Source organism: Nycticebus coucang, chromosome 8 (genome assembly GCF_027406575.1).
Source record: "Nycticebus coucang isolate mNycCou1 chromosome 8, mNycCou1.pri, whole genome shotgun sequence".
Taxonomy (NCBI): Eukaryota; Metazoa; Chordata; class Mammalia; order Primates; family Lorisidae; genus Nycticebus; species Nycticebus coucang.
This window is the reverse complement of record NC_069787.1, coordinates 135,032,112-135,053,805: the sequence shown is the minus strand read 5'-3', so window position 1 is coordinate 135,053,805 and position 21,694 is coordinate 135,032,112. Positions and strand designations below refer to the sequence as shown.

The window sequence follows — 21,694 nt, the reverse complement described above, 5'->3', positions numbered from 1 at the left end:
ACAGTAAAACTCTTGTTTCAAAAAACAAAACAAAAAACAAAGGCTGATTCTGGGATACTGAGAGCTTTGATATGTTTGCTTAACAAGATAAATGGTTGGAGAAGAGAAAATCTATAATCTTATAATGAGCTCTGAAAGACTTTTAGGGTATCTCTAAGCTGGGATTCAGTAACCCCCTCCTTTTAAGAACCTCTGATTAGTTGCCCAAAGGTAAAAATACTCCCTTGACAGAATTGTTATGGATGAGCAGTGTGCCTCTGTCACCAATATCACCAAATTACTGATCAGAAACCTTTAAATGGACTCAAAAGTGGCATTTTATCTACTTTCAAAAATATTTCCACCCTTCCTTCTCCCACCTATCCCACCAAACTACAGATCTAGTAATTCAGACCAAGCCTTGTGTACTTACTTAAAGGAATTTAGTCTTTCATCAAAGTGTTTGCTGACAATTCACTACTATACTTTCTCATCAGAAAATAACACTGTAAATTTTTTATGACCCAGCCTTCTTTTATCCACAGTCTGAAACATTTTTAAATAATAGAGATAATAGAAAACTATAATAGTAATAAAAATGATTTCATCACCTGCATATTCAATACCTAAGCAACCCGCATGCCTGAAACAACAGAAGCCAGAACTTGAGAGACTCATCAGAAAATTCAACCAAGAATCTCCACTTGTTCTGGTCCTTGCTGGCAGCCCAGTTAAGCCATCTGATAGTTGGGAAAAATAGCCCATGGATTTGTTAAATGTTCTAATGATCATTTGAATGATTTGAACTCAAATGATCCTTTGAGTTCTATCTTTAAATTATCAGAAAACACCGAGAGCACATGTGTTACCTGGAGAAATTACTTCCTTAAATTGTGCTCTTTAAATAGGGGCCCAACAAAAGCAACATCATTGGAAAACATTTATGGATCTTCTATAAAACTATAGTGAAAGATGTTGTCTATTAAGTTACTTACACACAGCTACACATACTGAGCCTTCCTCATACAAGAAGCCAGAGAAATGCAAACGACGCCCCCTCCCGGGTCGAAGGTCGCTCCCTCCATTTTGGGACCCACTCGAGCCTCCTCGGAGGCGGCACAGGATCCCACCCCAGCAGCGACTCTTAAGGGCAGGGGGCTTTTCCAGCCTCCTCCCTTCACCACCTGGCGGTCACCGGGGGAACAGACTGACAGAAATGATATGTCCCGTCAGGGTTTTTTTGGCCATCCTATTTGATAAGCCTTTTGACACGCAGGCTGCGGTTCTGTGTAAATAGTTAAATCAGACGAAAAAACCAGTGTTGTGGGTGCTGTTTGGTAAAAGCAGTTCTTTCCTAATTATTCTTCTCTTCTGACCCTGTTTGTCAGTCTCTAGAGCCCCACTTTGCACTTCCTATGCCCTTGGAAGAGAATCCCTTGCTGCCCCTGAAGCAGGTCTTCGACCTCTTTCCTTTACCTTCTTCAAAATACTTTAATGGGCAGCTGCGCCCCCACGCGCCAGTGTTCCAAATCACCTCTCGGCTGTTGGGAGCTCAGGAACACACTGGTTTTCTGTCACCATGGCGTTTAGCCTGGAGAACAGGTGATGCTTTAAATCCGGACGGCATACGTGGTTTCGAGAGGCCTCAGTCTCGTCCAGCACAGCTGTGGGCAGTGCCAAGCCAGTGTGGGAGCGGGCTAGCGAGACAGTGCCGTGGGATAGCTACTGCCCAGCGAGCAAGACGAGGACATTTCATTTTTCACTTCGCAAGTCTGCTCATGAGCACCCTGGTTTCACCTTGCAGGTTTCCCTCCTTCTATGGCAACCCCCGAACAGGTCTTCCCTTCCTCCCTCTTCTCGCTTCCAGGCCCAGTGCCAGTTCTTAACCACTGTTACCCTGCACTAGCTCTGTTCTGTCCCTTCCCCTCTCACCCCCTCATCCTCCTGGCTTAGCCTTAGCCGAGGCCTATTGTCTCTCCCGGCCTTCTAGCTGCTTCAAACTGGTTCTTCTCCAGGTCGAGGCAACTCCGTCCTTCCTCGGCCGCTGTCCTTCGCAGGCTCCCAGACCCCGCCCCCTGGCACCTGCGCCGCTCTCCTAAGATGCGCGGGACTCCCCATTCGGCGCACTCTGGGGACCCCCAGGCACCTGCGCGTCTGCAGCACGCACCAAGCAGTTCCGCCGTCCGGCAGCCTCACCAAGACCCGTCCCGTTGTCACCTCCTCCAAGAAGCCCTCTGGGATGGCCTCGCCCCTGCACAAAACCCTTTATGAGCCCCAAGTCCTCGGCCCAACAGCGCGCTGGTGCTGCTGCGATTTGCTCCTCGGCCCCGAGGGGCTGCGCACATTTCTCCGGCTGGGACGTGTCACAATCGTCTTTGCTGCCCCGGGCCCTCACTCAGCTGCTGCGCCCCCAAACCTCGGGGACCCCACCCTGCCGAGGAGCCGCGGCTCCCGCCCCCAGCGCGCCTTTGATCTGGGGCGGGGGCGGGAAGCCTTGATGGAACCTACAGTCACTGCCCGCCCGCCCGGCCAGGCCTGAGGGCGGGGCGGAAACGGCCGCGTACAGCGGCGGGACTCGCGTAGCGTGGTCGCCTGGCAGCGCATGGGGCCCGCGCGGCGCACGGAGCATGCGCCGCGGCGGGGAGGACGCGGCCGCGGCCTTGGCGGGGTCCGCCTCTTCGGCCCCGGGCTCCATGGGGACCATCTCTCCCGACCCAGGCCGCACGGGTGAGCTGAAGCGCGCCCTCCGGTCGGCCCGGACAGAGCCCCCAGGGCTGCGGGGTCGCGCCAGCGCTGTCCCCAAGCGGGAGGCGCCCCTGGGCTTTCCCGCTGCGGTCGCAACTTCGGGGCTCCCCTTCGCGGGCTCCCTGGGGTCCGCCTTGTGCGTGATGGTTGCGTCCGTGGCGGTGCTCCGCCGGGCTCCGGGAGGGCGTGGCGAGGGCGCTCCTCGGCCCACGGGTCGCAGCCCCTGGAGTCCGACTCCGTGCGGAAACCGAGCAGCCCCGCCCCGCGCTCGCCTGGGCGTAATAGGGGCGGGGACTGCGGAGCCCTGGGCGTAACTGGGGGCGGGGACTGCGAAGCCCTAACTGCCCATGCGCGGCCGGGGCCGCAGTTGCCTCCCGCCTATGCCTAAGAGGGAAACGCAGCCGGAGAACTGAACCCGCCGCAGACCCTGCGTGGGGCGCCCGCGTCGTCCACCCTCAGCCTTTTCTTTCCCAGGACTGTTCCGTGATAGAAGAGCATAAATTGGAGAGAAGCGCCTCCAAAATATGGAAATTTTAAAACATGCTGCCAGAGGCGAGGATGGAAAGTGAAATTTGGGCTAGATGCCCGACTGTGTCCTGAACAGCTGAGTTATTCCCTAGTTCCTACATTACAGTTGGAAGGCTGTCTTTTTCCTGATGTGAATCCGGCATGGGAAATAAATTATTGGTACCATAAAATCCTGACATACAATACAAAGATGAATTTTGAATTAAAGGGTCAGTAGCAGAAAAATAGAGCAGAATCTTTTGAACACTTTAAATGGATGGCTAGCTAATTGAATAAGAATCTTCTTGTAACTTTCTATAGGTATTTTTAGCTTGTAATCTAAGGTTCCTTCATGCCTTCCCAAAACCGAGTTGTAAATGTGACGGAACTCAGTGCGTCCTGGGTGTGTGTGGCTCTGGCAGCCCTGAATCTCAGATCTCAGGGCAATTCTCTTTTTCATACTACGGAGCATAGTAACCAGAAGGGAGGCAAGAAGCCCAGTGCAGGCCCAGCTCCAGCTTCTGTTGAGGGCCGACTTGCTTTCTAGATCGCGTGCCAAGTGAGCCATAGTCGCGTAAGTCTAGAAAGTCCTTACTCCCCCTACCCCCGCACTCCAGCTCAACAATTGGGAGAGTCTTTGTGTTTTAAATTGTAGATAAGGCTCTTTTCACCTTGGTGTAGTTCAGCACTTCTCAAATTTATTTGATGACAAAACTATTTTATTTAGAACACTTTTCACAAACACAGTTTGGGGAATATTGGGCCACAGTTTTATTTCTAAATATAGGGACACTTCCGAAAATAGGTGAAAGGTTTCATCATGTACATCCATCCATGTGACAGAAACTGTGCTGACATTAAAATTTTTCAGAGAATATCACGGGGAAACTGCTTACAATATGATGTTAACTAAAAAGAAAGCTGTAAAATTATATCCAAAGATTCCAATTTTGTTTAAAAATATATATATCCATATAAAATAAAACCAGTAGGAATAAAGTGCCCCTCAATTGTAGTGGTTCTTTGGTGGTGGGATTGTTGATGAATGTGTTTTTTTTTTTTTTTTGTATTAAGATTTCCAAATTGTCTCCTATAAGTATATAATTAATTAGAGACAGAGTCTCACTGTGTTGCCTTTGGTAGAGTGCTGTGGTGTCACAGCTCACAGCAACCTCCAACTCTTGGGCTTAAGCAATTCTCTTGTCTCAGCCTCCCAAGTAGTTGGGACTACAGGTGCCTGCCACAATGCCTGGTTATTTTTTGTTGCAGTTGTCATTGTTTAGCTGGTCCAGGCCGAGTTCAAACCCGCCAGCCTCAGTGTATGTGGCTGGTGCTGTAACCACTGAGCTACGGATGCCGAGCCTAATAAATTTATTTTTTTAAAGGTTATTTTAAAAAATATATAAGAGGCCAGGCATTGTGGCTCATGCTTATAATGCCAGTGCTTTGGGAGTTCAAGGCAGGAGGATCAGGTATGGCCTGGAGTTCAAGACCAGGATGGGCAACACAGTGCAACCTGTCTCCTCTACAAAAAGTTAGCCAGGCATATTGGCAGATTTCTGTAGTCCCAGCTAGGAGGGAGGCTGAGATGGGAGAAACCTTTGAATCTGAGGCTGCAGTGATTGTGCCACTGCTCTCCAGCCTGGACAACAGAGTGAGACCTTGTTTCAAAAACAAGCAAAACAAAACAAAAGGCCGAGTTCTGTGACTCAAACCTGTAATCTTAGCACTGTAGGAAGTTGAGGTGGGTAGATCAAGAGTTTAAGACCAGCTGAGCAAAAGAGACCCTATCACTAGAAAAAACAGAAAAAATTAGTAGTCGTCATGGTGGGTGCCTGTAGTCCCAGCTACTCAGGAGACTGAGGCAGGAGGATTGCTTGGGCCCGGAGTGTGAGGTTGCCATGAACTAGGTCAAGGCCATGGTACTCAGGCAGAGTGAGTCTCTGTCTCCAAAAAACAAGCAAACAAACAAAAAATCCCCAAAGCCTTCCCAAACCGAAAAGGTACAACTATAAGATAATTTTAAATTTGATTTGCTTTCATATTCAATATAATGTTCCTCATCTTAAATCTTGTTTTGCAGATCTGTTCAGCAAACTCTTTAATTCATGTGGTACAAAGGGCATTTCTGAGATATAGAGACTTCGAGATGCTATGGCCTAAAAAACCAGGCTGGTTGAGTAGTGAGATCTCTGAGAACAGGTTTTTAAAGAGACATCCATGACCAGGCACTGTGGCTCACACCTGTACTCTCAGCACTCTGGGAGGCCAAGGTTGGTGGATTGCCTGAGCTCATGGGTTCAAGACCAGCCTGAGCAAGAGCGAGACCTCATCTCTAAAAATAGCTGGGTGTTGTGGCAGGTGCCTGTAGTCCCAGCTACTCACCAGGCTGAGGCAAGAGAATCACACAAAGCCCAAGGGTTTGAGGTTGCTGTGAGCTGTGCTGCCACGGTACTCTACCCAGGGTAGAGTGAGATTCTGCCTCAAAAATAAATAAATAATAAAGAGACATTCTCAAAGGGGTAGAAGGGCAGGAAACAGAGGCCTGTGCTAAGATAAGTAATGGCATGACTTACATTCCAGAAGGGTCAGGGCCTTGCAGAAGATTCTTTATAAAGTAACACTGAAAACAGTGACACTGTTAAGGAAAGCCGCACATAATTAAAGAAAGGAGATCTCAGCTCCTGCTGTGTTTCTATTTTCTAAAGAACTGAACAGGGAATAATCAGCTTTAGCAAAAGAAAGGGAAGGCCAGCTAGGTGAAGAGCTTCTGGGAGCCAGGCCTCAGCTTGGTATGGGAAGAACCCACAGTTACATTTGAAGTTGCTATCGACTTGGGATAAAGGGAATCCAAGAAGCCACAGCATGAATGATTTTTCAGGTCCCTTTTGAGACACATTCTCAGATAAGATTGTCTTTACTTGAAGCTCTCTGAAGAAACCTTCAGGAACCTTAAGTGGTGGAAAGAGGCTTTGAGACAGTTTGATTCTGTGCTCTCCCCGTGTCTGCGGCGTGGTTTGGGACAGAGTATTTAACGCTCTGGGAGTCATTCTCTCTGGCTGCCAGGCCTGGCACTCACTAGAGTTTACTTCCTAGTTAGGAAGCCAGCTCAAGCCCTCATCTGCTCACCCTCGGAGGCCGCTTCTGTGGCAGTGGTTCTCCAGACAACATTTTTATTCTCATTCACTCCTTTTATTTCTTTCTTCTATCCTTAATTCCATTGCCTTTTCTTCTCCCCCCCCCAACTGTACACACCCATACTTCACATGTTTGAAAGAAGTGTAGTTTTTACAAAAAAAAAAAAAATAAGAAAAAGCTTCTGGAATAACATGATAAAGGATGCATTTCTTTTTCTTTTTTCTAATTATTAAATCATAGCTGTGTACATTAATGCAATCATGGGGCACCATACACTGGTTTTATATACTATTTGACATATTTTAATCACACTGGTTAACATAGCTTTCCTGGCATTTTCTTAGTTATTGTGTTAAGATATTTATATTCTACATTTCCTAAGTTTCACATGTATCCTTGTAAGAGGCACCGTAGGTGTAATCCCACCATCACCCTCTCTCCACCCTTCCTCCCACCTCCCTCCCCTCCCTCTCCCCCTTCCCCATATTCTTAGTTTATAACTGGGTTATAGCTTTCATATGAAAGCCATAAATTAGTTTCATAGTAGGGCTGAGTACATTGGATACTTTTCTTCCATTCTTGAGATACTTTACTAAGAAGAGTATGTTCCAGCTCCATCCATGTAAACATGAAAGAGGTAAAGTCTCCATCTTTCTTTAAGGCTGCATAATATTCCATGGTGTACATGTACCACAATTTATTAATCTATTCATGGATCAATGGGCCCTTGGGCTTTTTCCATGACTTAGCAATTATGAATTGGGCTGCAATAAACATTCTGGTACAAATATCTTTGTTATAATGTAATTTTTGGTCTTCTGGGTATATACCTAGTAGAGGAATTATAGGATTGAATGGCAGATCTATTTTTAGATCTCTAAGTGTTCTCCAAACATCTTTCCAAAAGGAATGTATTAATTTGCATTCCCACCAGCAGTGTAGAAGTGTTCCCTTTTCTCCACATCCACGCCAACATCTCTGGTCTTGGGATTTTGTGATATGGGCTAATCTTACTGGAGTTAGATGATATCTCAAAGTAGTTTTGATTTGCATTTCTCTGATGATTAAGGATGATGAGCATTTTTTCATATGTCTGTAGGCCGTGCACCTGTCTTCTTCAGAGAAGTTTCTCTTCAAGTCCCCTGCCCAGCCTGAGATGGGATCACTTGTTCTTTTCTTGCTTATACGTTTGAGTTCTCTGTGGATTCTGGTTGTTAAATCTTTGTTGAAGACGTAACCTGCAAATATCTTCTCCCATTCTGAGGGCTGTCTGCTTGCTTTACTTACTGTGTTCTTGGCTGTGCAGAAGCTTTTTAGTTTGATCAGGTCCCAGTAGTGTATTTTTGAAGCTGCTTCAATTGCCTCGGGGGTCCTCCTCATAAAATACTCGCCCAGACCGATTTCTTCAAGAGTTTTCCCTGCACTCTCTTCTAGTATTTTTATAGTTTTATGTCTTAAGTTTAAATCTTTAATCCACTGAGAGTCTATCTTAGTTAATGGTGAAAGATGTGGGTCCAGTTTCAGTCTTCTACAGGTTGCCAGCCAGTTCGCCCAGCACCATTTGTTACATAGGGAATCTTTTCCCCACTGAATGTTTTTAATTGGTTTGTCAAAGATCAAATAACGGTAAGTAGCTGGGTTCATCTCTTGGTTCTCTATTCTGTTCCAGACATCTACTTCTCTGTTTTTGTGCCAGTACCATGCTATTTTGATCACTATCCGATTTATAGTATAGTCTGAGGTCCGATAGCGTGATTCCTCCTGCTTTGTTTTTATTTCTGAGTAATGTCTTGGCTATTCGAGGTTTTTTCTGATTCCATATAAAATGAAGTATTGTTTTTTCAAGATCTTTAAAGTATGACAGTGGAACTTTAATAGGGATTGCATTAAAATTGTATATTGCTTTGGATAATATGGACATTTTAACAATGTTGATTCTTCCCAGCCATGAGCATGGTATGTTTTTCCATTTGGTAACATTTTCAGCTATTTCTTTTCTTAGAGTTTCATAGTTCTCTTTATAGAGATCTTTCACGTCCTTTGTTAGGTATAATCCCAAATATTTCATCTTCTTTGGCCCTACTATGAATTAAATAGAGTCCTTAACTCTTTTTTCAGCTTGACTGTGTTTGGTATATATAAAGGCTACTGATTTATGAATGTTGATTTTGTAACCTGAGACGCTGCTGTATTCCTTGATCACTTATAAGTTTTGTAGTAGAATCCCTGGTGTTTTCCAGATATACAATCATATCGTCTGCGAAGAGTGAAAGTTTGATCTCTTCTGACCCTGATTGCCTTTTCTTCCCTAATTGCAATGGCTAAAACTTCCATTACAATGTTAAAGAGCAGTGGACACAATGGGCAGCCTTGTCTGGTTCCTGATCTGAGTGGAAATGATGTCAGTTTAACTCCATTCAATACATTTCTTTTTCAAAAGCTGCAGAATCCTTTGCCGGCCTCCAGGGAGATTATCAGAACCTGTGTCTGGACAGATCCCAGAGAGTTAACCCTTTCATATTGCTCAAACTCCAGGAAGCGGATGAAGAGGTTACGAAGGGGTAAGGAAGACAAATACTTGATTACATCAGTCAAGTTCACTGATACTCATCCGTGTGAAAATTCTGGAATAAGTGATTTTATGGCCATTTGAAAATGCTTGGTAAAAAGGACATACCTTTTGGTAAATAAGGTATGGGTGAGATAAATAAGCAGATGGGTGAGACATTGGTAGGTCTTAGAGACCTTGTTATGTACTGAGAAGACAGGAGTCCCCAAGCTGAGCTTCAGACTCATCTTTAACTCTTGTGAACTGGGTGAATTTAGGTAAATCCTTGAAATTTTCAATGTCATTATTTAAAAGTTGGGATACTTTTCATGTGTGTGAAGAATTACACAGTATATATCGAAGTCTGCAGAATGCTCAGAGGTTTGAAGTTACCTGCAGTGGACCTGCCGTGTAATGCGAGTGTACAGTCTGCAGAATGCTCAGAGGTTTTAGGTTACCTGCAGTGGACCTGCCGTGTACTGTGAGTGTACAGTCTGCAGAATGTTCAGAGGTTTTAAGTTACCTGCAGTGGACCTGCAATGTACGGTGAGTGTACAGTCTGCAGAATGCTCAGAGGTTTTAGGTTACCTGCAGTGGACCTGCCGTGTACTGCGAGTGTACAGTCTGCAGAATGTTCAGAGGTTTTAGGTTACCTGCAGTGGACCTGCCGTGTACTGCGAGTGTACAGTCTGCAGAATGCTCAGAGGTTTTAAGTTACCTGCAGTGGACCTGCCGTGTACTGTGAGTGTACAGTCTGCAGAACGCTCAGAGGTTTTAAGTTACCTGCAGTGGACCTGCCGTGTACTGCGAGTGTACAGTCTGCAGAATGCTCAGAGGTTTTAAGTTACCTGCAGTGGACCTGCCGTGTACTACGAGTGTACAGTCTGCAGAATGCTCAGAGGTTTTAAGTTACCTGCAGTGGACCTGCCGTGTACTGCGAGTGTACAGTCTGCAGAATGCTCAGAGGTTTTAGGTTACCTGCAGTGGACCTGCCGTGTACTGCGAGTGTACAGTCTGCAGAACGCTCAGAGGTTTTAGGTTACCTGCAGTGGACCTGCCGTGTACTGCGAGTGTACAGTCTGCAGAATGCTCAGAGGTTTTAAGTTACCTGCAGTGGACCTGCCGTGTACTGCGAGTGTACAGTCTGCAGAATGCTCAGAGGTTTTAGGTTACCTGCAGTGGACCTGCTGTGTACTGCGAGTGTACAGTCTGCAGAATGCTCAGAGGTTTGAAGTTACCTGCAGTGGACCTGCCGTGTACTGCGAGTGTACAGTCTGCAGAATGCTCAGAGGTTTGAAGTTACCTGCAGTGGACCTGCCGTGTACTGCGAGTCTACAGTCTGCAGAACGCTCAGAGGTTTTAAGTTACCTGCAGTGGACCTGCCGTGTACTGCGAGTGTACAGTCTGCAGAATGCTCAGAGGTTTTAAGTTACCTGCAGTGGACCTGCCGTGTACTGCGAGTGTACAGTCTGCAGAACGCTCAGAGGTTTTAAGTTACCTGCAGTGGACCTGCTGTGTACTGCGAGTGTACAGTCTGCAGAATGCTCAGAGGTTTTAAGTTACCTGCAGTGGACCTGCCGTGTACTGCAAGTGTACAGTCTGCAGAACGCTCAGAGGTTTTAAGTTACCTGCAGTGGACCTGCCGTGTACTGCAAGTGTACAGTCTGCAGAACGCTCAGAGGTTTTAAGTTACCTGCAGTGGACCTGCCGTGTACTGCAAGTGTACAGTCTGCAGAACGCTCAGAGGTTTTAAGTTACCTGCAGTGGACCTGCCGTGTACTGCGAGTGTACAGTCTGCAGAATGCTCAGAGGTTTTAGGTTATCTGCAGTGGACCTGCCGTGTACTGGGAGTGTACAGTCTGCAGAATGCTCAGAGGTTTTAGGTTACCTGCAGTGGACCTGCCGTGTACTGTGAGTGTACAGTCTGCAGAACGCTCAGAGGTTTTAAGTTACCTGCAGTGGACCTGCCGTGTACTGCGAGTGTACAGTCTGCAGAATGCTCAGAGGTTTTAAGTTACCTGCAGTGGACCTGCCGTGTACTGTGAGTGTACAGTCTGCAGAATGCTCAGAGGTTTTAGGTTACCTGCAGTGGACCTGCCGTGTACTGCGAGTGTACAGTCTGCAGAATGCGCAGAGGTTTTAGGTTACCTGCAGTGGACCTGCCGTGTACTGCGAGTGTACAGACTGCAGAACGCTCAGAGGTTTTAGGTTACCTGCAGTGGACCTGCCGTGTACTGTGAGTGTACAGTCTGCAGAATGTTCAGAGGTTTGAAGTTACCTGCAGTGGACCTGCCGTGTACTGCAAGTGTACAGTCTGCAGAACGCTCAGAGGTTTTAGGTTACCTGCAGTGGACCTGCTGTGTACTGCGAGTGTACAGTCTGCAGAATGCTCAGAGGTTTTAAGTTACCTGCAGTGGACCTGCCATGTACTGTGAGTGTACAGTCTGCAGAATGCTCAGAGGTTTTAAGTTACCTGCAGTGGACCTGCCGTGTACTGTGAGTGTACAGTCTGCAGAATGCTCAGAGGTTTTAGGTTACCTGCAGTGGACCTGCCGTGTACTGTGAGTGTACAGTCTGCAGAATGCTCAGAGGTTTTAAGTTACCTGCAGTGGACCTGCCGTGTACTGTGAGTGTACAGTCTGCAGAATGCTCAGAGGTTTTAGGTTACCTGCAGTGGACCTGCCGTGTACTGCGAGTGTACAGTCTGCAGAATGCTCAGAGGTTTTAGGTTACCTGCAGTGGACCTGCCGTGTACTGCGAGTGTACAGTCTGCAGAATGTTCAGAGGTTTTAAGTTACCTGCAGTGGACCTGCTGTGTACTGCGAGTGTATAGTCTGCAGAATACTCAGAGGTTTTAAGTTACCTGCAGTGGACCTGCCGTGTACTGCGAGTGTACAGTCTGCAGAACGCTCAGAGGTTTTAGGTTACCTGCAGTGGACCTGCCGTGTACTGTGAGTGTACAGTCTGCAGAACGCTCAGAGGTTTTAAGTTACCTGCAGTGGACCTGCCGTGTACTGTGAGTGTACAGTCTGCAGAATGTTCAGAGGTTTTAAGTTACCTGTAGTGAACCTGCCACGTAATGTGAGTATACTTAGTTCCAGCAGACGTCATCCGTGATGTTGCTATTTACACATGAAGCAAAAATACTTTTACTTTTTCACTGGGTTTCTTGTATTTCCAAATCTGGTTTTGTGTTTTAACAGACAGGCAGAAGGAATAACGTTGAACATTGCTGGCAACAACCACTTGGTGCCAGTAGAGAGAGTGACAGGTGAAGATTTTTGGATTCTTTCCCGAGTTTTAATGAACTGTCAGTATATTAATGGTATGTCTCCTTAAGGATCAACACCTCCTACTGTTCACCTGCCTGATTTTAAGAGCTCTTTGTAAGGAGTGTCAGTTTCTACTCCTCTGTGCCCCACAGGCTTGGACATCAGATACAACCTCCTGAGTGACGTTGGGGCATACTACGCTGCGAAGATGCTTCAGGTGCTCTGGGTTCTCTTGAAGCGGGGCCACTTAGTCTAATCACACACAGAAAGCACCAGTTTTGCACAATGTCACAGGGCGTGACTGGGCCATGTTTATAACATTGAAAACCCATTGTGCCTTTGGTCTCAGTGGAGCTGGGACCTTGAGCTCCCAAGTGCTTTGCCAACTTGCTATATACTGTGGTTAAATACATAAAGCACACCCATCTTTTAGTACTTAGTCAAAGCTGAATGTTGTCTTTTTCCTTTCATTTTTATTGTAATCATATTTTGTTTAAGTGAAAATGGTGACTTTTTCCTTAATGATAGTTGCTTTTGCTGGAATTCAGGTTTTCTTTGTTATATATTTTTTGGAGGTAAGCATATATATTTAAATAAAGGATATACCTTATATTTTTATATATATATATACACACACACACATACATTTATAATCGATCAGTTTTCAATAATAATATGTAATAGTGGCTTTTCTCTCCTTTTTATAGAAGCAACTTAATCTGGTTTACTTAAACCTTATGTTCAATGACATTGGGCCTGAAGGTGGAGAAATGATCGCTAAAGCGCTGCATGTAAGCATTTACATCCCTCAAACTAACATTTTATTTGGGAATTTTAACTACTGATATCTTAGAATCAACACAGTCAAATGTTAATGTGAACTTATATTAATATTTTAGGAATGAATTTTTGTTTTTGGAGACAGAGTCTCACTATGTCGCTCTGGGTAGAGTGCGGTGGCATCACAGCTCACAGCAACCTCAAACTCTTGGGCTTAAGTGATTCTCTTGTCTCAGCCTCCCAAGTAGCTGGGATTATAGGCACCCGCCACAATGCCCTGCTATTTTTTGGTTGCAGTTGTCATTGTTGTTTGGCAGGCCCAGTCTGGGTTTAAACCCGCCAGCTCTGGTCCATGTGGCTGGTGCCCTAGCTGCTGAGCTACGGCTGCCGAGTCTGGAATTTTTGTTGCACTTCAGTTAATTAAAGTGTAGGTATTACATGAATGCTTTTAAACTCATTTTGTAAAAATAAAGTTTTATTGAGATATAATTCCCATATATAAAATTTACCCTTTTAAAGTCTCCAATTTAGTGGTTTTTAAAATACCTTCACAGAGCTGAGGAACTTTCAACACTATCCCTATTTTTGGAACATTTCTGTCACCCATGAAGCAGCCCTGTGCACATCAGCAGCCCTCTCTGTTCTCCCCTCTGCCAGATGCTGGCACCCTCTGATCTGCTTTCCAGGTGTTAATGTGGATTTGCCTACTCTGGACACTCTAAATAAACAGAGTCATACGGTGTTGGCCTCTTGCGACTGGCTTATTGTTTTCAAGGTCTGTCTATGTTGAGACATACCTCGTTCCTTTTTATTGCCAAATATAAATACTCTGTTCTGTGGACAGGTCACATGTTGTTCATCCATCACCCGATGGACGTTTGGATTTTCACTTTTTGGCCCTTCGAAGTGGTGCTGCTGTGGGTGTGCACGTGCTGAGTGGACATGTGTTTTTAATTATATATCTAGGAATGGAACCGCTGGGTCATATGGTGGCTCCTTAACATTTTGAGGAGCTGCCGAGGTGTTTTCCAGAGTGGCTGCACTTTACAGTTCTGCCATCCACAGAGAGCGTTGCCCTTGCTCTGCGTCCTCACCAGCACCCGTTATTGCCTTTCTGATTTTAGCCGTCCAGGGGGTATGAAAAGGTTTTGTGGTTTTTGATTGTCATTTCCCTAATGAATAATGATAATGGGCATCTTTTCGTGTGTTTACTGTCCATTTGTACATCTTCTTTGGAAAAAGTCTTTTCAAATCCTTTACCCATTTTTAAGGTGGGTGTGTTTTTGAGATGTGAGAGTTCTTTACATATTCTAATACAAGTTCCTTATCAAGTTTACATATTCTAATATAAGTTCCTTTGCAAATATTTCCTCTCATTCTGTAGGTTGCTTTTTCACTGCCTCGGCAGTATTCTTTGAAGCATATGAACTTTTTTTTTTTTTAATTTTTTTATTAAATCATAACTGTATATATATGAACTTTTAATTTTGATAAAGCCTAACTTATGTATTTCTCCTTTTGTTGCTTATGCTTTTAGTGTTATGTCTTAGAACGCTTTGCCTAACTCAGAGTCACAAACATTTACACTTACGTTTTCCCTTAGGAGTTTTACAGTTTTATCTCTTTTGTTTGGTTCTTTGATCCTTTTTGAATTAATTTTAGAAAACAGTGTAAAGTCGGAGTCTAATTCTATTCCTTTTTATTTTTATTTTTTTTGCAGTTTTTTTGGCTGGGGCTGGGTTTGAACCCCCCACCTCTGGCATATGGGGCCGGCGCCCTATTCCTTTGAGCCACAGGCGCCGCCCTAATTCTGTTCTTTTGCATGAGGATATCCAGTTGTTCTAGCGTTGTTTGTTAGATTGTTTTCCTCTCATTGTTGAAATGCCTTGACAACTTTGTCACGAAACTCAGTTGACCATACACTCTGGGAGGATGGCTGGAGCTCAGGGGTACCAGCAAGGAGTGAGCCAGAGCAAGACTGTCTCTACTAAAAGCAGAAAAACCAGCTGGGCATCATGGGGGGCACCTGTAGTCCCAGCTGCTTGGGAGGCTGAAGCAGGAGGATCTCTTGAGCCCACGAGTTTGATGTTGCTGTGAGCTGTGACGTGACAGCACTCTACCTAGGGGGACGAAGTGAAATTCTGTCTCAAAAAAAAATCAGTTGAAAGGCCAGCTGTGGTGATTCACGCCTGTAATCCCAGCACTCTGGGAGGCCAAGGTGGGTGGATTGCTTGAGCTGAGGGCTTTGAGACCAGTCTGAGCAAGCTCAAAACCCTGTCTCTAATAATAATAGAAAAACTAAGGCAAGTGGATCACTTGAGCCCAGGAGTTGGAGTTGCTGTGAGCTTTAATAACACCACTGCATTTTACCCATGGCAACAGCTTGAGACTCTGTTTAAAAAAAAAAAAAAAAAATCAGTTGACCAGAAATGTGAGGGTTTATTTCTATAGTCTGAATTCTGTTCTGTTACTTTATTCAGTGCCATACTAATCATTACTGTAGCTATGTAGTAAGTTTTGCAATCAAGAAGCAAGGCTTCTAACTTTGCTCCTTTTTCAGATTGTGTTGACTCTTCTGTGCCCTTTACATAACTTCCATGTGGACTTTAGAATCAGTTTATGGATTTCTAGAAGAACAGGACCTGGGATTTTGATAGGAATTGCAATAAATCTGTAGATATATTTGGGGAGTATTAACATTTTAACAATATCAAGTCTCCGAAGACTTGAACGTGAGATACGTTTCTCTTACTTGGTCTTCTTTAATTTCTTTCTTTTTTTTTTAGAGACAGAGTCTCACTATGTCATCCTCGGCAGAGTGCTGTGGCGTCACAGCTCACAGCAACCTCCAACTCCTGGCCTTAGGCAATTCTCCTGCCTCAGTGTCCCAAGTAGCTGGGACTACAGGCACCCGCCACAATGCCCGGCTATTTTTTTGTTGCAGTTTGGCGAGGGCTAGGCTTGAACCTGCCACCCTCTGTATATGGGGCCGGAACCCTACCCACTGAGCCACAGGTGCCGCCCTGGTCTTCTTTAATTTCTTCCAACAATGTTTTATAGTTTTCAATTTGTAAGTCTTGCTTTTCTTTACTTAAATTTATTCCTAATACAGTAGAACCTCCATAAGCTGAACCCCCAAGGGACTGTAATAAACTGACCAGCACATGGAGGTGGTCAGCATAAGGAACAAGGCCTACTGTACTGATACACACATGTGGTGAGTGTCTGCTCTGTGAAAATTAGGTCAACTTAGGGCCAGGCGAGGTTGCTCATTCCTATAATCCCAGCACTTGGGAGGCCCAGGCAGGTGGACTGCCTGACCTCACAGAGTTGAGACCAGGCTGAGCCAGAGTGAGACCTCATTTCTAAAAATATCCGGGCACTTGGGCGGCACCTGTGGCTCAAGGAGTAGGGCGCCGGTCCCATATGCCAGAGGTGGCGGGTTCAAACCCAGCCCCGCCAATAACCAAAAAAAATATATATATATATATCCAGGCACTGGCTTGGCACCTGTAGCTCAGCTGCTAGGGTGCCAGCCACATACACTGGAGCTGGTGGGTTTGAACCTGGCCTGAGCCTGCTAAACAACAATGAGAACTACAACAAAAAAATAGCTGGGCCTTGCGGCGGGCGTCTGTAGTCCCAGCTACTTAGGAGGATGAGGCAAGAGAAACACTTAAGCCCAAGAGTTTCAGGTTACTGTGAGCTGTGATGGCACAGTACTCTACGCAGGGCAACATAGTGAGACTCTGTCTCAAAAAAAAAAAAAAATATCTGGGCATTGTGATGGGAGTCTATAGTACCAGCACTTGGGAGGCTGAGGCAAAAGGATCACATGAGCCCAAGAGTTTGAGGTTGCTGTGAACTATGATGCCATGGCACTCTACCACAGGTGACAAAGTGAGATTCTGTCTAAAAAAAATAAAAATAAAAATTAGATAAATTTAAGGAGGGAGTCAGTGTGGGGAGGTGGCCAGCTATGAAGGTACTACTGTATATTTTATTCTTTTTGATGCTGTCCTACATGGATTTTTTTTTTTTGAAGAGACACGGTCTTTGTTACTGGAGTGTGGTGGCTTAGCTCACAACAGTCTCAAACTTATGGAGTCAAGTGATGGTCCTGCCTCAGCCTCTCGAGAAGCTGGGACTCCATGTATGTGCCACGATGGGTGGCTATTTTGTTTTTCTGTAGAGACGGGGGTCTCACCACATTGCCCAAGCTGGTCTCAAATGCTTGGGCTCAGGTGCTCCTCCTGCCTTGGCCTCCCACGGTGCTTGGATCACAGGGGTGAGCCACTGCACCTTGGTGGACTTGTTTTCGTGATTGCATTTTTGGGTTGTAAACTGTTAGTATGTAGAAATTCACTTGATTTTGTGTGCTGATCTTATACTCCATGTTGCTGAACTAGGCCATCCGTCGTAACAGGCTTTTTCAGGGTGTCCCTTTGGATTTTCCACATACAAGATCATCTCATATGCAGAGCTGTATGCCTTTTCCAATTTGGATGTTTTCTTCTTTTTCTTGCCCCGTTGCTCTGGCTAGAGCACTTAGAACCTCTGTGGGAGTCAGGTTTGTAGTGACGTCTAGGAGGACGTTTCTGGAGGACTTACAGCCAGAGTCCAGGTTCCTCAAACCCCGTAATGCTGACACGTGGCGCTTGAGGCTGGCAATGGGCTGGTGGTTTACAGTAGTGTCTGGCCCCTGGTGGCTCAGGGCTCACATTCCAGAGGCCCTGTTTGACCAGAGTCCAAGATGCTGCCCTTCCAATGCATCAGACGCCAGACTGATACCTTGTGGCCAAAAACGGGAATGCTTAGAGATGACTATAGCCCTGAGTCCTGCCCAGGGATAGGTGGGATCATGGAAGTGAGGAAGGAAAGTTCAGCCCTGGTTTGTGAAGTGTGTGATATAATCACGTGGTGCCTGCACCGTTTCCCTTCTTTTGTTTCCATTCTTCTGATTATTAATGATTACTTGGGGCACCTTGCTTTGAATATAACTAAATTGATTTTATGCTTTACGTTGTCAACATGATTTGTGGTTTTTGACTGAGTGAAGCGACTTCTGGGAGAATGGGTGCTGCTGCCCTGGCTAGAGGCTTGCTGGAGACAGTGGACGCCTCTCGTGGCCCCATCTGTGACCTCACCCGAGGTAACTGAGTCTGAGCCTTGTTCCCGGTCAACTGCCCTCAGTGCAGATCCCGGCCAAGGTAGTGGGGACCTGGGCCCCCAAGCCTCCAGTACAATGTGAAGGACAAGTGGTGAGAATGGGCCTTCTTCCTTCCCGATCACAGGGGTGTTTGAATTCATTTGAGAGGTAGTTGTTTGCACTCTTATATATCCTAATATTTGTTCATTAGAATAATGAAATGCCTATAATTTTCTTTGTAAAATATTTATCAAGAGAGTGTAAGAAATGGAATTAAACTTGGCAAATGTCTGAGGAATTATTTTACGTTAAAAGTGATACCCGGGGGATGGGGAGCAGCTGCATAGCCCACCTTTACCTCACGTTCCGCCATTGGAACAGTGGTGCCCCGGGAGCTATTCATACCCTGCCGAGGTCATCACTGGCAGGGTGATGCTTTTTGACTTACATGTTATCACGTGGGTACATGTTATCACGTGGTCTCTGCTGCAGATACTGGTGTGCTGGGAGCTTAACAAAAAGTCATGCAAAAAATTCGAAAATGTCAACCTCTGGCATGACTGGGTTAATGCTTTATTACAGAACCAGCTACAGGTGAGGCGACATGACATTGCAAATATACTAAATGCCGTGGAATTGTTTGCTTTAAAGTGGTTACTTTTATGTGAATTTCACTTTGATAAAAAGTGAAGTGGTATAAATTTCTTAAAAACAAATTTACAGAATTTCCAGTGAAATGAAAGTTCATTAAAATCTTCTTTATTTACTGATTATTGCTTTGGGCATTTGCTTCTCGGGCATTCTTTCTACTAAACTGTTAAACCAAATTTTTTTTGTATTTTCTTTTTTTTTTTTTTTGAGACAGTCTCACTTTGTCACCCTCTGTAGAGTGCTGTGTCAACACAGCTCACAGCAAACTACAGCTCTTGGACTCAAGTGATTCTCTTGCCTTAGCCTCCCGAGTAGCTGGAACTACAGGTGCCCACCATAATGGCTGGAAAAACCAATTTTTTTAAAACTTTATTCAAATTAATAGGCAGGTACAATATTTAGGTTACATTGTTCTCATTTCCAGGGCAAAGTTCCATTTGTAGAGCCCCTCACCCAGGGGGCGTTCTATAGGCTTCACGACATGCACATTAGGTGAGATCCTGCCTCATGGCCTCCCTCCTTCCCACTCCTGCTTCCTTCTACCCCTGAACTGGATTATAATAGTGTTTTATTATTCTTTGGAACATGTAATTGTTTATATATTGATTTCATATTAGTATGGAGTACAGTGGATATTCATCTTTCCATTCTTGTGATACTTTACTAAGAAGAATGTATTTCAGCTCCATCCAGATAAATGTCAAAGATGTAAAGTCTCCATCTTTTTAATGGCTGCATAATGTTCCATGGTATACATATACCAAAGTTTCTTGATCTATTCATGTGTTGATGGGCACTTTGGTTGCTTCCACGACTTGGCAATTATGAATTGAGTTGCCAAAAATCATTTTACCACAAAGACATTTGCACTAGAATAAACATTCTGGGTAGATACCTAGTAATGGGATTGCAGGGCCAAATGGAAGGTCTACTTTTATATCTTTGAGGTTTCTCCAAACTTCTCTCCAAAAGGGCTGTATTAGTTTACAGTCCTACCAGCAGGGTAGAAGCATTCCTTTCTCTGCACATCCATGCCAGATCTGGTGCTTTGGGACTTTGTGATGTGGGCTAATCTTGCTGGGGTTAGATGATATCTCAGAGTGGTTGTGATTTGCATTTCTCTGATGATTAAAGATGATGAGAATTTTTTCATGTGTTTCTTGGCCATTTGTCTGTCATCCTCAGAGAAGTTTCTGTTCAAGTCACTTGGCCACTTATAGGAAGGGTTGTTTGTACTTTTCTTATTGTTTAATTTGAGTTCTCTGTAGAGTCTAGTTATCAGGCCTTTGTTAGATTCATAACATGCAAAAATCTTCTCCCATTCTGAGGGCTGTTTGCTTTGTTTGTGGTACTCTTAGCTGTGTAAAATCTTTTTAGCTTGATCAAGTCCCAGATATTTATTTTCGGTTTTGTTCCAATAGCTAGGGGGTCTTCCTCATAGTTTTTTCCCAGACCAATATCTTCAAGTGTTTTCCCTACACTCTCTTCTAGAACTTTTATCATTTCATGTCTTAAATTTAAATCTTTTATCCAACAAGAATCAATTCTTGTCAACGGTGAGAGGTCTGGGTTCAGTTTCAGTCTTCTGCATGTGGATAACCAGTTCTTCCAGCACCATTTGTTAAATAAGGATTCTTTTCCCCATTGCATATTTTTGTTGGGCTTATTAAAGATTAAATGACAATATGTGCCTGGGTTCATCTCTAGATTCTCTATCCTATTCCATAGATCTGTGTCTCTATTTTTTTGCCAGTACCATGCTGTTTTGATCACTATAGCCTTGTAATATAACCTGAAGTCTGGCAACGTGATGCCTCCAAAATTGTTTTTATTTCTAAGAACTGTATTTGCTATTTGGGGTTTTTTCTGGTTCCATATTAATCAAAGTACTATTTTTTCCAAGATCTTTATGATGTTGGTGCTTTGATGGGGATTGCTTTAAATCTACAGATTGCTTTGTGTAGTGTGGGCATTTTAATGATGTTCATTATTCCCAGCCATGAGTATGGTATGTTCTTCCATTTGTTGACATCTTCTGCTATTTCATTTCTCTACGTTTCATAATTCTCTTTATAGAGATCTTTTACGTCTTTTGTTGGATATATTCCCAGGTATTTCATCTTCTTTGGTACTATTGTAAAAGGAATAGAGCAGGGGTCCTCAAACTACGGCCCGTGGGCCACATGCTGCAGTGTGAATTGTATTTGTTCCCATTTTGTTTTTTTACTTCAAAATAAGATATGTGCAGTGTGCATAGGAATTTGTTCATAGTTTTTATTTTTAAACTATAGTCCGGCCCTCCAACGGTCTGAGGGACAGTGAATTGGCCCTCTGTTTAAAAAGTTTGAGGATGCCTGGAATAGAGTCTTTGATTTTGTTCTCAGCTTGATAATTGTTGGTGTATACAAAGGCTACTGATTTGTGAGTATTGATTTTGTATCCTAAGATGGTGCTGTATTCCTCAATCACTTCTAAGAGCTTTGTATTTGAGTCCTTGGGGTTTTCCAGGTATAAGATCATATCATCTGCGAAGAGGGAGAGTTTGACCTCTCCTGCCCCTGTTTGGATTCCTTTGATCTCCTTCTCTTGCCTGACTGCGATGGCTAGGACTTCCAACACTATGTTAAACAGCAGTGGAGACAGTGGGCGTCCTTGTTTGGTTCCAGGTTTGAGTGGAAATGCTTTCAGTTTTACTCCATTCAATGACATTGGCTGTGGCTTTGCTATAGATAGCCTTTTATCAGCTTAAGGAATGTTCCTTCTAAGCCTATTTTCTTGAGTGTTTTTTATCACGAAAGGATGCTGGATATTGTCAAAAGCCTTTTCTACATCAATTGAAAGAATCATATGATCTTTGTTTTTGATTCTATTTATGTGGTGTATTATATTTATAAATTTGCATATGTTGAACCAACCCTGTGTCTC

General features: G+C 44.4%; 1 protein-coding gene across 2 annotated transcripts in view; it reads left to right on the top strand.

Moving 5' to 3' along the window:
• Positions 1 to 304: 304 nt before the first annotated feature.
• LRRC34 (leucine rich repeat containing 34) overlaps positions 305 to 21,694 on the top strand; it is a 41,729-nt gene continuing 20,339 nt past the window's right edge. Inside the window, exons 1-5 of one of the 2 annotated variants that reach the window (XM_053600186.1) lie at positions 305 to 2,706; positions 8,810 to 8,930; positions 12,121 to 12,242; positions 12,342 to 12,406; positions 12,897 to 12,980. In XM_053600186.1, the coding sequence (XP_053456161.1) occupies positions 2,607 to 2,706; positions 8,810 to 8,930; positions 12,121 to 12,242; positions 12,342 to 12,406; positions 12,897 to 12,980 (492 nt within the window). In that variant the 5' untranslated portion in view covers positions 305 to 2,606. The remainder of the gene's footprint in view (positions 2,707 to 8,809; positions 8,931 to 12,120; positions 12,243 to 12,341; positions 12,407 to 12,896; positions 12,981 to 21,694) is intronic. The other variant, XM_053600185.1, reaches the window with a different exon arrangement.